Consider the following 16,234-nt stretch of genomic DNA (forward strand, 5'->3'; position numbering starts at 1 on the left):
TAGAAAAATAATAAGTTAATTTGTATTAAGCCTTTAGTACTACAGTATTCCTGGTGTCAGACTCAAGATAAGTATCAAAGATCTGTGGTGGGAAAAGACATCAGGAGAAGCAGCTGATGATGTAACTTACTCCGGGGAGCAGCCCATGCGGCTGATATAGGCTCGGTAGTGAGGGACGGGGGTACTCTTATAACAAGACCTCCCTCCTCCTCAAATTATGCTAAAGGGCCCCGTAATCACATTTTATGCTCCAGAAAACTGCTTTTACGGATGGTGTCCGCCCTCAGCCCTGAATACTTATTACCCATTACTGCTGGATCCTACCTGCTGACAGAACGGAACATCTTTCATTACTGCTGTACTTCCCGTTATAGTTCTGTCTCATTCATTCTGTATTTCTTTTTACAAGACCTCAGTGCCATATATTGCCATGGGGACCTAATGCTAGTTACACCTGTGAATAGAATTCAAGATGTTAAACCACCACAACACCTCAATCCCAGAAATCATACAACAATAAAAATAAAGACAGACAAACAGTCACAACCACGCCGCATCATTCTCCTTATTAAGTTTACAGTCTTTATATCATGTTGGCAGCTGTTAGGATTTCATCTCCAGCCCTTGACATGCTTTATATAAGCCAGCTGCCAAAAATGAGAAATGGTTTCGTATTAAGTTGTCACTGTCACTATTTAGCTCTTCGTACTTTGGTGACGGAACCTCTATCATCTTTACAAATATTTAGTTCCCCTGCTTTACCCACCAGCTCTGGCTCACTCGCTGCATGCCATTATTCTTCAAGGGCAGTCACATCAATAGCGCTCCATAACACACACTGCCTTGAACTATATACTAAAACCAGCATATTTTATGCCAGCAGTTATAGATTCTAAATTCTTCTTCGTGTTTTCCCTCCAGGCACTGAAAATATTTCATTTAATTGTACGAAGAACACAAAAGACGAAGAAGCTTTATTAAGTCATTACTTTTATATAAGCATTTTTCAAAAAAATAAAATAAAATAGCATTATTTATTTTCTATGGAGAAAGAATTTTAGCCCAGTGGCAGTGTTATTAAATCCACCTACAACACAGCGCTGCCTGAACTTGATAAATTTTGTGCAAAAAAAAAAAAAAAGGTGTTAAATGGCTTTTCAATAACACCTACACATAACATTTTCTATCCAGTATGTTAATGTTGCTGCCACACTGGGACTAATATCTTAAAAGAATAAAAGGCTTGTGGCAAGGTACAGCAAAAGCATTAACAATAATTTTCCTTATAGAGTGGATATCAAGTTCTAATCAAGAGGACAGTAGGGTACCTTTATCACATTTTATCAGAATTGCCAAATCTCCCCAATTTCCAAGACCAGGGGCTAGATTTACTAAGCTGCGGGTTTGAAAAAGTGGGGATGTTGCCTATAGCAACCAATCAGATTCTAGCTTTCATTTATTTAGTACCTTCTACAAAATGACAGCTAGAAGCTGATTGGTTGCTATAGGCAACATCCCCACTTTTTCAAACCCACAGCTTAGTAAATCTAGCCCCAGATGTTAAATATTAAGTCCCTATTTTTCAGTACTGACCAATTGCACAATATAATCCCTCTTTTCCTGCATGTTAGATGCAGGTATTACCAGCTCTTTTCACTCTCTTGACCTTAGAGCTAACCATTTATTGGAAACATTTGCAATGCAAAAAGTACTCTCTATTCCCCCTTTAGTAATACCCACATACCTTGATAAGTATTGTAGTACTCCAGGGTCTGCCAAGACAGTATTGTGAGCGCTGTTCCTACATGTACACTCTCAGGAGCAAAGCGTCCTTGGAAGATAAATAAAAATATTGACCACTATGGTCTATATTTTTATTTATAATTGGGTTATGTACTATAAATGTAGGACAGGATAGAATGACAGCAGTATTCCTCAATTCTACAGTTTCTCCAAGTCTTGCAAAGTACTCCTTTATGTAATAATTGTCACAAATCGGGATCTTCGCCGCACTAACCTCATCCGCCACTGTCATATCACGGCTACCTGGGTCCCTTCTGGTCGTCTGCAGCATTCCCGTTCCCCACGCCTCCGTTTGTAAACAAACACATACTGTTTGTTCTGCTGCATGGGTGTGGCCATCTTGGATGCAGTCAGGTGATCATTCCAGACCAACCAGATTCAGAAGCTGTGATCACATGAACTGATCAGCCAATAGTTGTTTGGGACATTCTATTTAAACCTGCTGCTGTGATCTGTTCATTGCCAGAACAACACACTTCTCGCCAGAGGATAGTGCTGGGCTCCTGGTTCCAGTCAGCATTTCCAGACTGCTCATTCCCCTGCTATATTCCACATTCAGCAAGAACATGAGCAGGAAGATCATACAGGCTGCTAGTTTCTGTTTTAGTCCTGCTCCAGCTAGGTCCAAGGGTCCCGAATCGGATCAAGAAATTCAGATAATAATGTATTAAGGTATAGTGCATACTACACAACAATGTGTTTATCTGTACCTTCCCCCCCCCCCCCCCCAAAAAAAAAACTAAAACTGAAGAAATGTAAAAAAAACAACCTGTGTGCCACCCCCCAACAGCTTAACCAGCTCTAGTTCCAGGGGAACAAAAACTGTGGGGTCCCCCCCCCAATTTTACTACTACTACCAACACTAGGCTTTGCCAGCCTGGGCTGTTGTCACTATAGCAGGGAAACACGCAACATGGGGACCCCCTTCCATACTGTCAAACTAGGCTGGTCAGCACGGGTCAGGATTCCTTGGGAAATCAGCCCCCCCCCCCCTCCAAGATGTAACCAGACCTGTGGGTACACCTGGGTTTTAAATATAATGATTTCTGTCAATCTATTACCTGCGTAGACACTATGAATATGTACACATTCTGATTGTTGACCTTTTCACTGTGTAGACATTATGACCATAGACATTTTCACTGTCGACTTTTCATACCCAACCCGTCACAAAGGTAACTAATCCTCTTGAAAGCTGAACAATCTGTTTTCAAAGTCTTTGCTTCCCGCCTTACGCCCCTGTACCCCCTCCCCCCCGGTGCTCACCAAATAGATGTTCTGTGGCTAGTATGCTAAACATCCCGACCAGAATACTAATGTCAGCCACTGATACCCCCTACTCTACATCAGTGAGAAACACCGCCGTGGGGCAGGATCTGGAGGGCGAGAGGCAGACTTCTTTTTCTTTATGCTATTCGCTAACTGAGCACAATTTCTATTTGTCCCGCTCTGACTTGAACCAGTGAGAAGGGATTATTTTTTTGCTACAAGATTTGAATAGCCTGTACTCATCAAAAGGGGACCTGTCAAGGAGATCAATACATTTTCAAAGGGTTTCCTAACATTTATGGGACATGGTTTTGATAGTTCTTTACTGAACGTTAAATGTACCTCATTCTATTCTGAAGGTAAAGCATCAGTCCTGAGACAACTTAACTTATGATTGCATTTTAAACTGAACCAGAGAGTACGAATTTCTGTGTACCCATGCCTGAAAAGGATGGGGTATGAAAGCAGTGTAGTTGCTTCATTTTGAATTAAGGCTCTGAAGCACAGTCCAAAAACAAAACAAAAGAGAGGCTAAAACACAACGTACGTTTTCATTAAACAAAAAACAGTGTATGACTTCACTTCTGCAAATTGATCTACACCTCTTGTTACATCTTAGAGCAATACGGTCTTACAGAGCCTGTGCCTGTGTTGTGTTTTCTAACATATATAAGGGAGTCCTGAATTGCCTGTCATGTTTAATTGTTTCCTGATCAGAAAGGGAAAAGGGTTCCAGGTGCTTGAAGAAAATGTTTCTATAGAAAAGAACCAACCAAAGGCAATAATAAAACTCTTCAATATATCTATCTGGACACATCTTTTGATTTTTCATTCAGTTCAAATTATGACGTCGATATTCAGTGACGGCTGCTGCAGGAGAGAGGAGGCTGCTGGGTTCCGGCGCCCGGCGGATTGGTAAGTTACTGTGTTCTTTCTTTTTTTTTTTTATATGGCTGGCCCGCGGCAGAGGAGTTAGAGGGATCGTGACAGCGGGGCAGAGAAGAGGCAGAGGAGGGTGACAGCAGGAGAGTGACAGCGAGGCAGAGGAGGGTGACAGCGAGGCAGAGGAAGGTGACAGCAGGAGAGTGACAGCTGGAGAGTGACAGCGGGGCAGAGAAGAGGCAGAGGAGGGTGACAGCGGGGCAGAGAAGAGGAAGAGGAGGGTGACAGCAGGAGATTGACAGCGGGGCAGAGAAGAGGCAGAGGAGGGTGACAGCAGGAGAGTGACATCGGGGCAGAGAAGAGGCAGAGGAGGGTGACAGCAGGAGAGTGACATCGGGGCAGAGAAGAGGCAGAGGAGGGTGACAGCAGGAGAGTGACAGCGAGGCAGAGAAGAGGCAGAGGAGGGTGACAGCAGGAGAGTGACAGCGGGGCAGAGAAGAGGCAGAGGAGAGTGACAGCGGGGCAAAGAAGAGGCAGAGGAGGGTGACAGCAGGAGAGTGACAGCGGGGCAGAGAAGAGGCAGAGGAGGGTGACAGCAGGAGAGTGACAGAGGGCAGAGGAGGGGATAGCGTGAGAGAGTGCAGAGGAGGGGGGACAGCGTGAAAGAGTGCAGAGGAGGGGGGACAGCATGACAGAGGGCAGAGTGTCTGGATGCAGAGGGGGCAGAGTGTCTGGATGCAGAGGGGGCAGAGTGTCTGGATGCAGAGGGGGCATTTTTGCATACAACTAAATAAGTATTTCTGTCCTGACCTAAATACTTATTACAATTTTTTGACCCAACTACTTCTAAAACAGGACTGCTCAATAATTATATTGGAGGGGTGCCTTGAAAAAATTTGGAGACTCTAAAGGGTGCCGCGAACTGCAAAAGTTTGGGAACCACTGCTCTATAGGGTATATTAACTAAACTGCGGGTTTGAAAAAGTGTAGATGTTGCCTATACCAACCAGCTTTCATTTTGTAGACTGTACTAAATAAATAACTATAATCTGATTTGGTTGCTGTAGGCAACATCTCCAATTTTTCAAACCTGCAGTTTAGTAAATATTTGAGATGTTCAATGACCCCCGTGTTCTGATTTGGTTTTGGATCTGGATAAACTTCGTGTTTTGGTAAAACCGCCCTTGCGTGTTTTGGGTTTTGGATCCCTATTTTTTTTTTTGCTAAAATCACAATTTTTATTTTTTATTACCCCTACATTATTATTATCTCAATAACACTAATTTCAAGTCATTTGCAGTTAATTTTGACCACCTCACAGGTCACTATATTATTTTCATACACTTTAGACTGCAGCGACCTGGCTGGATGCTAAGCAACAGAGCAATAACACAAACACACAGCAGTTCCTAGCACATCTAGGAAACATTGCCACACAGCAGTGGCAGAAAAGAAAAGTGGTGCAAGATGGAATTGTTCTTGGGCCCTCCCACCCTTATGTAAGATATTGAAAAGGACATGTACAGTTTAACAAAGCAAGCACTCCAGCGACAAGCAGTACCACTTTTGTGGCTTAAGTGCTTGGTTTGTTTGGGCCCCCACAAAATGAGCTAACAATGGGCTTAAAGCACCTAAGCAAACAGTGCTATTAATAAACTCTACTGTGGCAGTTCTTGCCAGTGATAAGAAGAAGGCCATTGTAATGCCTGGACATTAGACCAAAAAAATCCACCTTTCATGTGTGGAATTATTTTTACACAAATCCTGACAACAGTTGTCTAGTCATTTTTAGCATTGTAAAGCCACAGTCAGTAGAGGTAGGGACCTTAACCATCTATGAACCTCATCCATGTTACACCATTTGAAGCAAGTTCATGGAAAGCTTTTGTGAAAATCAGAAACTTATGCTTAAAAATAACAAGCAGTCCAGCATCAGCTACCTCTCTTCTCTCAGCTAGATCCCAGCACCTGCAATCCACACCCCCAACACCTTCATCATTAATGTCCTCACAAGTGATGGGAGTTAGTCCTGCATCCAAGTTTCTCCTGGACTATCCAGGACTCCTCAGAAGAATCCTTGAGCATTAGGCCAACTACTGCTGCTCCTGCTGCTGGGGGTGGATCTTCAGCCCAGAAGCAGACCAAGAAGAAGACTACTAGTAGTTTACAACAATTGACTGTTCATCCTTTGCAAGAGGAAGCAAGTATGAAAGCTGTCACCCAGTCGCACAGATCAGACGCCATGACGACTATGCTAGTATTTGATCTGCTCATTAGAGAGCTTACATTCTAAAGGGAAGAGGGCACAGCTGATACTTGTGAGGGTGCATTAGTGTGAATAGTGTTATGAGGATAAGGTCACCTCTAAAAAAAATAGATGGGTTTTCACACAGCATCTAAAGATTTGAAGGCTGTGGTAAAGTCTGATTGAGCGTAGTAGGGAATTCCATAAGTGGGAGGTGGTTATCAGAGACGTGACAAGGCGCAGGTCACTGGTAATACCGCTGACAACCTGCTTGAAAAACTAAGGGATGTCATTGCAATATGGCTTATCCTGCTTGGACTCTCCTGAGGATATGTGATTTCTGATAACGCCACCAATATTGTTAGAGCATTACAGCGGGGGATTTCATCACATTCCTTGTTTAGCTCACACAACCAACTTGGTGGTACAGAACTTTTTAAAAAATGACAATGACATGCAGGAGATGCTGTGTGTGTCCCAAAATATTTAGGGTCATTTTCGAAATTCTCCAACAGCATGTAGGAGAATGCAGCAGCTGCAAGATGAATAGAATTTAGGGGGAATGTACTTTAGTCCAGCGCAGTGGAGAATACTTTCTGTGGTGTGCAAGGTGCTAAAACCACTCAAAGTAGTCACCTGTGAAGAGAGTGCAGACACTGTTAGCTTGAGTCAAGTGATTCCCCTAATTAGACTTTTTGAAAAGCAGCAATCGAAATTGAAGGAGGAAATGAAACAAAGCAATTCCGCTAAATATATTGGACTTGTAGATTAAGTACTTTATTCGCTTTGCCAGGATCCAAGAGTTATCAACATCTTGAAATCGGATCATTACATTTTGGCAACTGTGCTTGATCCTAGGTTTAAGAGCTATGTATTTTCTTTCTTTCCAACTGACCCAGAACTCAAGAGATGCAATGAGTTCCTGGTCAGCAAGCTGACAGCTCAAGTGGTACATGACACAATGACGTCTCCTCCTTCAGCTTCTCTGGAAATTGCTGCTAGGACAAAAATGTAGCTTTCGCAAGACACCCAGTGGTGATGCAGATGAGTCTGGACAACATTTTGACATTTGGGCTGGTCTAAAAGAATTGCCAAAAAATCGTGACCGCTCTTCCGTAAAATGAACTACACATTCCACGAGGAAGGCCATTACCGGCAATTAAATCAAAGTACACAGACTTCTGTGATGGAGGTTTCCATCGGGGATGAATTAGTATTGTTTGAGGATGATGTACACACTGATGAGGGTGAGCTGAGAGAAGGGAGCTAGCTGATGCTGGTATGCTTGGCAATATTTTGGGTAGAATGGCATGTTGGCAGTTTTATGTATTTCTACAGTAAACGTTCACCTTTATTAGAGAGGTGTTTTTTTTCTTTAAAAAGGTAAATGTTTTTTATTTACATTTTTGTTTCCCTTACTTAAAACCACTATGCATTTGAACATAGGCTTTAGCACATGATGTAGAGGGATTAGTATCATCATGACTGGAGAGTGACAAGGACATAGCCACCCCTCCTGTTTATGTATGAGCTATGGCACAGTAAAATGTGACTGGAGAATTTTAATTACACTGCCAGCCCTATTATTTGAATTCCTGTTTCAGCACTAAACACTGCCACCTCTCCTATTTCTGAGTGAACTGTGGTACAGTACAATGTAACTGCAGAGTTTGAAGAACACAGCCCACCCTATTATTTCTATTTCAGCAAAGACAATTAGCAATGGAGCTCTCCTTTTTGTGTGTTACCTATATAACACAGTACAATGTGACTGCAGATTTAGAACAAGACTGTAAGCCCTATTATTTCTATTTTAGCAATGACAATTAGCAATGGAGCCCTCCTGAATGTCACTGGAGACTTTGAAGAACACTGCTACCCCCTCCTCTTTCTTTTCTACCTATGATGCTGCTCAACTGCACTAGAGACTGCCAAGAACCGTGCTACCCCTTCTGTGTCCCTCTGTGAAATGGGGTTGGATCGCCGTGGAGGGTGGTACTTATAAAATCCAAAACTCGCCAGATCCGATGACGTTTTGCCTTGTTTTCAATTCCGAGGGTGCGGGAAAGTACCAAGCCGGCTCGGCTCGGTACTCGGATCTGCTAAGTTCAGGTGTTTTTGGTTCTTGGGGAACCGAGCCTGAGCATCTCTAGTAAATATACCCTTATATTTGTAAACAAGTGGGTTGCCCAGAAGTCATGAAATTTGCTCAGTCTTTTAAAAGTTACCACTTGTTTTCTTTTGGAGTCAAGTCCAGTGATAACTATTCCCATTAATAGGTTTAATCCATATGTATTGAATTTTACGCAGACCTGTCGCCTAAACACAACTAAACAATAAATGGTTATTTACAGAAACCACATATAAACATATACCATGTTTATAATGTGTCTTTCACATGTCTGCATGAAAGTAGCCATCATCTGGACTGGACAGGTAAAAGCATCCCATAATCCCATATACTGGCGGGAGCATGCTCAGTCTCTTCCTGATAAGGTTTCTCAGACATTAAACTGCAGGAAGTTTGCCAGCTTGTAACGCAGGATACAGTTGGTGCAGAATGATAACATGATGCTAGAATCACAGGATCTTCAGTCCCAGGAAGACTCACCCCAACAACTGAATTAAATAATGTCTTAGGCCAGTGTTGGCTAACCTGTGACACTCCAGGTGTTGTGAAACTACAAGTTCCAGCATACCCTTCCAGCAATAAGCTGCTATATATTTGCAAAGCATGCTAGGATTTGTAGTTTCACAACACCTGGAGTGTCACAGGTTAGCCAACACTGTCTTAGGCACTATAGCAGGAAGAATGAGAAGGAGGACATAGATTTATAGCGGATTTCTGCAAAGTAACCTTTATATTTTTTCTTTGAACCCCAGGTTGTATTTTAAAGTTTAGATTTTTCGAGCCTGTAACATACCTCCCAAAATGTCTGTCCCTGGTAGCAAGGCAGGGTGTGTGGCTAAAATGTTATGGGGCGTGGCCACACCCCCAGAGGCTGCTTTCCCCCATCATTCCCAAGCATGTTCCCAGGTGGGACACAGCCGTAAGAGCGGGACTATCTTGATGAAATCGGAACAGTTGAGAGATATGCTGTAGGTAACTTTTAAGGCTGCTTGTCCTATGTAATGTGGGTGCACTAGGTGAAACAGATGCACTTTACAATTTGTAGCAGCAAACAGAAGAGTGGTGTATTAATACATTGTTAGTACAATAAAAACAGGTGCACAGTTAAAAAAAAAGATAAACATAATTTATTAAGCAATATAACAATCATGCCATTCAGAGTGAATACGATTTCTGTTAGTATCATTAGTTTCTTTATGATTACAGGGTAGAGAATAACTGTTATTGCTGCTGTGTCCACAAAGAGCCTGTATCTGTCCAAACACGTTTGTTATATGATCTTAAAGTAGGAAACCCATGCAAAATTCAGGACAAAAACATAACAAATTACTGTGACAAGCTATAAGAGGAGGGTCCCCTCTGAGCTCTGTCTCATCTGCTTTCTCCGCCATTTTTTTTGCAACCAGAGAGCATTTGAAAAGAAGATAACAATCAGTAAGAGGATAGGTGCATGCTTAAAAAGGTACTATACCTTTTATTGCTATTTAAAGACAAAAAATTCTATGTGGGATTGCTGCAATAAGATGATGCAGTATGATTGGGATTATTTATTAATATGGTATAAGCATGACACATGCTGTAAACCCTATCAACCACATAACAGCTTCTGTTAGTGTGACGACACTAAACTTCTAAAAGCCCAAAACTAGATTTCTGGTCAAGCATCATGGGAGATGTAGTCCAGCAATAATTTCACCTCTGAAGATTGCCTAATGCCTTACATTTATAAACTCTAATAAAGTATTATTCATTTTCTACCTTCATTTTAATTTATTTTTTTTTATTCATCAAAGTAACAGGAAATATATTACACATGTTATCCTGGTTTAAAGGGTTTTGCTCACTTGGACAACCCCTTCTGTTTTAGCGTTGGCGGTTCCCCTGCCATTACCTCTTTGCAGCTGCTGGCAACAGGAAGCGAGGAGCAAAGTGCTGTCTTTGAGGCATCAAAGTCTGGACATGTAATTCAAACCCATTCAGGCTAAGGCAGGGATAGGCAACCTGCGGCTCTCCAGGTGTTGTGAAACTACAAATCCCAGCATGCCTTGCCACTTATCTGCTGGTTATCTACTGGCAAAGCATGCTGGGACTTGTAGTTTCACAACACCTGGAGAGCCGCAGGTTGCCTACCCCCTGGGCTAAGCTGTGTAAGTAATGCATCATCTGAATGGACAGGATGTACGGCCAATCAAAACCAGTCAGCTGCCGCATTATTTACATATCACAGAAGACAATTCTGTGAATGGACGGAAGCTCAGGCGGCTGCAAACAGGGAAAGATGGGGGGATGTGGGACCCCCGTGGAGGTTTGGGGTCCTACCAAAAGGGAATGGGTTGTTCAAAATACTCAACAACCAATTTAACATTGTCAAACATTTTACCATGAGTTCAGTTAGAAGATACTAGAATATTACATGGGATATACAACTTAATAAGCAAACAATTAAAACATACAGCAGGTTTTAATATTGAATAAAACAGTATTTTTTTTTCTCATTTCAAGTATTTCACAGATGCAACAAAACAGTTGTTACAAACGTACAAAATGCATTTTTTGTGCGGCAGTGCATCTTACAGCCTGTTCACTATGTGCTCATTTTTAACGCAACCGTCTGTCGTTGGTACTAGACACACATATAATTCAGTAGGAAATACTCCTTTGGACTTTTGTTTTAATGTAGCCATTAATTACATTTTACTCAAACTACTCTTCCTTGAGAATTCCAAGAACATCGTCTTCCAGACATTCCAGGAGAATACGTATATATGCCCATCACCTACACAGTAGGGGCAGATATTTTGTGGCTGAACCAATATTCAGTCCACTAGTAACTTATGACATCACTGAGGAACGAGTCAGCTGGTGCCTCATGCCTAAGTGATGTCACCAATTTCTAGTAAAGTGATAGGCAGTACATAGGAAAACAGGGGGGGGGGGGGGGGTTCCTAGTGCCTGGAAACCCCCCTCCAAGCCTTGGGCACTGTATAATTGAGGTGGCTGGACCCTGCTCCCACTTCACACAGCTCTGCTTGAAAAGGGAGAGCTGCAGGCACCTAACAGTAGTGCACGCAGCATTGCTCATGTATATTATAGGGATAGGAAGAGTTGGAGAGCAGCCAAGCACTGTCTAATATTATAGCTACGCCCCCATGCATACTGGTCACGCCCACTGGCGGCGTGGCGCTGAAACCCCCCTCTACAAATCCTGCGTTTGCCCCTGCTGTATTCTCTTATATATTTGTTTAGCCACAAAATGGCTGCCCTCACGCAAGGTCATGATGGGTATAATTCCAACAGAATAATGACACACAAAGTTTTACAAAATAAGAGTAAAGAATGTTCAAGATTTAGTTTTTGTTTAAAAAGAAAAAAAGGATCTCAGCAATATCGAACAGCATCAAAGGAGTAGATTCTTAAGTAGAAACATAGGTTTGTATAATAATACAGTGAAATGGGCTGTACACATGGCAACAAATGAGATATAAACTAGATATCAACTGAAAATCAATGTACGTTGGAAAGCAATGTAATTAGCAAAAGCTGCAAGAGGGCAGGTACACACCAATAAATTAAAGCAATGTTGCTCATCCTAATGCGAATCAGCTTAATGAAAGCAAATATCAATTTGGTTACTGTAGGATATTCCTGCTACATGCACTAATGTCAGTAAACACTGTGACCTAACAAACCTTATTTCAGGGACAGATGTGCAGGAATCCCGTATGGTTAAATACATTGCAGAGGGCGAGTTGTTTTGATACTAAACAAATAATAATAATAAAACAAGAAATTTATAATAATACAATACAAAAGTACCACATTCACAAATAGGTACCACATTCACAAATAGGTACCACATCCAAAATAAACAAAATGGTTAATACAAGGTGATAAGAGTAAAATAAACAACAAAACAATTAAAAGCCAACCCTCACTCCGCTTCTAAATCCATACACTAAATATGATCTAACAACAACTAAAAACATCTTCGGGGTTTACTCATGCAGCGGGACGGAGCCGAATCCAGATATCTTATCCAGATTTATTCATCATCAAATTTGCTGTAGGGATGATCCGTATCTTGCAGGAGACCTAGAAGGTAGACAAAATGACATTATTAATACAACGTGGTACACAGGTAATATCACACACAAGGCCCCTAACTCTAAGTAACAAAAACATAGCAATTACTTTTACACTGATATAATGGGCAATAATCGTAAATACAAGCAGCAATAACATTGTCAACAGGGTTGCAGGCATGGGGGTTTTGGAAGGGAGGGATCCAAAAAGTAAAAGGTATAGCAGAATGGGAACTAACACGGCGGTAAACACAATTTCACGGGTGCAATTCCAATTTTATGTTTTTTTAAATGTGCAAAACATTAGATAGAGTATGGCATATATGAATTCTACCCAAGTATAGTTTACAAATTACATTGTAGAATACATATATGGTGTGACTGAATGGGCCACCTGGTTGTCAAAAGTGGTATTGCAGTTTTAGTTTAATCTCTAAGAGAATCTTTTACACAGTTTGAATTTCACAGGTCACTGATGTAGACCAAGATTTCTCACAGCACAGATTTCAAATATCTGTTTCAGCTCAGGTATAGCATTCAAAAACAATTTAGTCAACTAAATTGTCTTTAAAAAACAACACCCCAAAAAACTAGAGTTGAAAATTCCTGTTCTACATAATAGCACGTCACCATACAAGGTAAATGTGCATTCAAGTTGTACCTGAACTGAATGTATAAGTGACTACCTGTACCCACAAAAGGTTGCACATTAACGTTCTGGTAAAGTATCACATCAGACTATGAGACCAGCATGTTCACACAGTCTAAACAGTAGGTAAATTTATGGCTGATTAGTCAGGCTGTTGAGAAGACATCACTATCCACATCATGGATTAACTTATTAACAGGCTGTGTGACTGCACTGCGCTCACTCTGTGACATCACCAGGGGTGTAGCGCAAAAGGCTGAGACTACTATAGGGCTTGGAGCCACTTTTTCCTGTGTTTGGTATCTCAAGTCGTTTTACAACAGTTTTAACAGTGACTACAGATAAACAAAGATTCCCAATTCTATGTTAATTTTTGTCAGTGTTTTAGGGGTTGTCCAAAAATGTATTTATACATTATTAAATAAATATTATTAATAACTACCAATACATATAATAGCTGTTAGAAAGATAGATAAATTCAATTGTTCATCTTAAAAATTTACATTTTTCATAGTCAACCTAGTCTTTATTCAGATTTCGTTGACAGCCTAATCTCATTTTAACGGGAGTATTTTTAAATCTATAGTCACTGCCTCACTGGTTATGGTAGGTGCTATAAATTTAAGTAGCTATATCTCATGTTTGTTACTGGACGCACTGTACAAATTTCAGGGTAAAAGTAAAAAGTGAATAGCTAGTTGTTCATCATCAATACAGGTTATTTATTAAATGTTTATGAACTGAACACTATAGAGTTTTTTAAATAAACAAATCAAATCTATACTACGGCAATCTATATTAAAGAACATTTGGCAGTTATACTAAGACAATGTATAGTTTTAAAAAATTTCACACGTTTAGAACAGATACCATGACTCCAGAAAGTAGCATGAAGGCTTTTGTGTAGAAGTTCATGGGGGGAGGGGAACACAGTCTTTGCCCACCCAACATAAATTATGTGGGGAGCAAATCTGCCCCCTCTCCCCTCCCCGGTTCCTACACCCCTAGACATCTACATCCAATCACACACTAACCTGCTACATAGACTGTGTGACTGCACTGTACTCACTGTGTGACATCACCATCCAATCACACACTAACCTGCTACATAGACTGTGTGACTGCACTGTACTCACTGTGTGACATCATCATCCAATCACACACTAACCTGCTACATAGACTGTGTGACTGCACTGTGCTCACTGTGTGACATCACCATCCAATCACACACTAACCTGCTACATAGACTGTGTGACTGCACTGTACTCACTGTGTGACATCACCATCCAATCACACACTAACCTGCTACATAGACTGTGTGACTGCACTGTACTCACTCTGTGACATCACCGTCCAATCACACACTAACCTGCTACATAGACTGTGTGACTGCACTGTACTCACTGTGTGACATCATCATCCAATCACACACTAACCTGCTACATAGACTGTGTGACTGCACTCACTGTGTGACATCACCATCCAATCACACACTAACCTGCTACATAGACTGTGTGACTGCACTGTACTCACTGTGTGACATCACCATCCAATCACACACTAACCTGCTACATAGACTGTGTGACTGCACTGTACTCACTGTGTGACATCACCGTCCAATCACACACTAACCTGCTACATAGACTGTGTGACTGCACTGTGCTCACTCTGTGACATCACCATCCAATCACACACTAACCTGCTACATAGACTGTGTGACTGCACTGCGCTCACTCTGTGACATCATCATCCAATCACACACTAACCTGCTACATAGACTGTGTGACTGCACTGTACTCACTGTGTGACATCATCATCCAATCACACACTAACCTGCTACATAGACTGTGTGACTGCACTCACTGTGTGACATCACCGTCCAATCACACACTAACCTGCTACATAGACTGTGTGACTGCACTGCGCTCACTGTGATATCACCATCCAATCACACACTAACCTGCTACATAGACTGTGTGACTGCACTGTGCTCACTCTGTGACATCACCGTCCAATCACACACTAACCTGCTACATAGACTGTGTGACTGCACTCACTGTGTGATATCACCATCCAATCACACACTAACCTGCTACATAGACTGTGTGACTGCACTCACTGTGTGACATCACCGTCCAATCACACACTAACCTGCTACATAGACTGTGTGACTGCACTGCGCTCACTGTGTGACATCACCATCCAATCACACACTAACCTGCTACATAGACTGTGTGACTGCACTGTACTCACTGTGTGACATCATCATCCAATCACACACTAACCTGCTACATAGACTGTGTGACTGCACTGTGCTCACTGTGTGACATCACCATCCAATCACACACTAACCTGCTACATAGACTGTGTGACTGCACTGTACTCACTGTGTGACATCACCATCCAATCACACACTAACCTGCTACATAGACTGTGTGACTGCACTGTACTCACTCTGTGACATCACCGTCCAATCACACACTAACCTGCTACATAGACTGTGTGACTGCACTGTACTCACTGTGTGACATCATCATCCAATCACACACTAACCTGCTACATAGACTGTGTGACTGCACTGTGCTCACTGTGTGACATCACTATCCAATCACACACTAACCTGCTACATAGACTGTGTGACTGCGCTCACTGTGTGACATCACCGTCCAATCACACACTAACCTGCTACATAGACTGTGTGACTGCACTGCGCTCACTCTGTGACATCACCGTCCAATCACACACTAACCTGCTACATAGACTGTGTGACTGCACTCACTGTGTGATATCACCATCCAATCACACACTAACCTGCTACATAGACTGTGTGACTGCACTCACTGTGTGACATCACCGTCCAATCACACACTAACCTGCTACATAGACTGTGTGACTGCACTGCGCTCACTGTGTGACATCACTATCCAATCACACACTAACCTGCTAAATAGACTGTGACTGCACTGTGCTCACTCTGTGAACAGCAGCTCTAACTTCGCCTTTTCCAATTGGCGAAAGTTATCTTGTGTACCCATGAAGTCTATCTGTGAGTCCTTGCATAATAAAATCCCATCGTCTATAACAAAATTTACATACTACACAAAAACTTGTTCACTTTGCTTCAAGTTTAACTGATAAAATAAATTCCCATCATGTAGCCAACCAAGGAAATA

At 41.8% G+C, this 16,234-nt stretch overlaps 1 protein-coding gene across 2 annotated transcripts in view; it reads right to left on the reverse strand.

Annotated features, from left to right (window-relative positions):
• Positions 1 to 9,436: 9,436 nt before the first annotated feature.
• Positions 9,437 to 16,234, reverse strand: part of LOC142158160 (pituitary tumor-transforming gene 1 protein-interacting protein-like) — a 67,456-nt gene continuing 60,658 nt past the window's right edge. For both annotated transcript variants that reach the window (XM_075211850.1, XM_075211851.1), the window contains one exon: positions 9,437 to 12,422. Coding sequence is in view for 1 of the 2 variants with exons in the window: in XM_075211851.1 (XP_075067952.1) it covers positions 12,373 to 12,422 (50 nt within the window). In the remaining variant the exon portion in view is untranslated. The remainder of the gene's footprint in view (positions 12,423 to 16,234) is intronic.

Source organism: Mixophyes fleayi, chromosome 5 (genome assembly GCF_038048845.1).
Source record: "Mixophyes fleayi isolate aMixFle1 chromosome 5, aMixFle1.hap1, whole genome shotgun sequence".
Lineage (NCBI taxonomy): Eukaryota > Metazoa > Chordata > Amphibia > Anura > Limnodynastidae > Mixophyes > Mixophyes fleayi.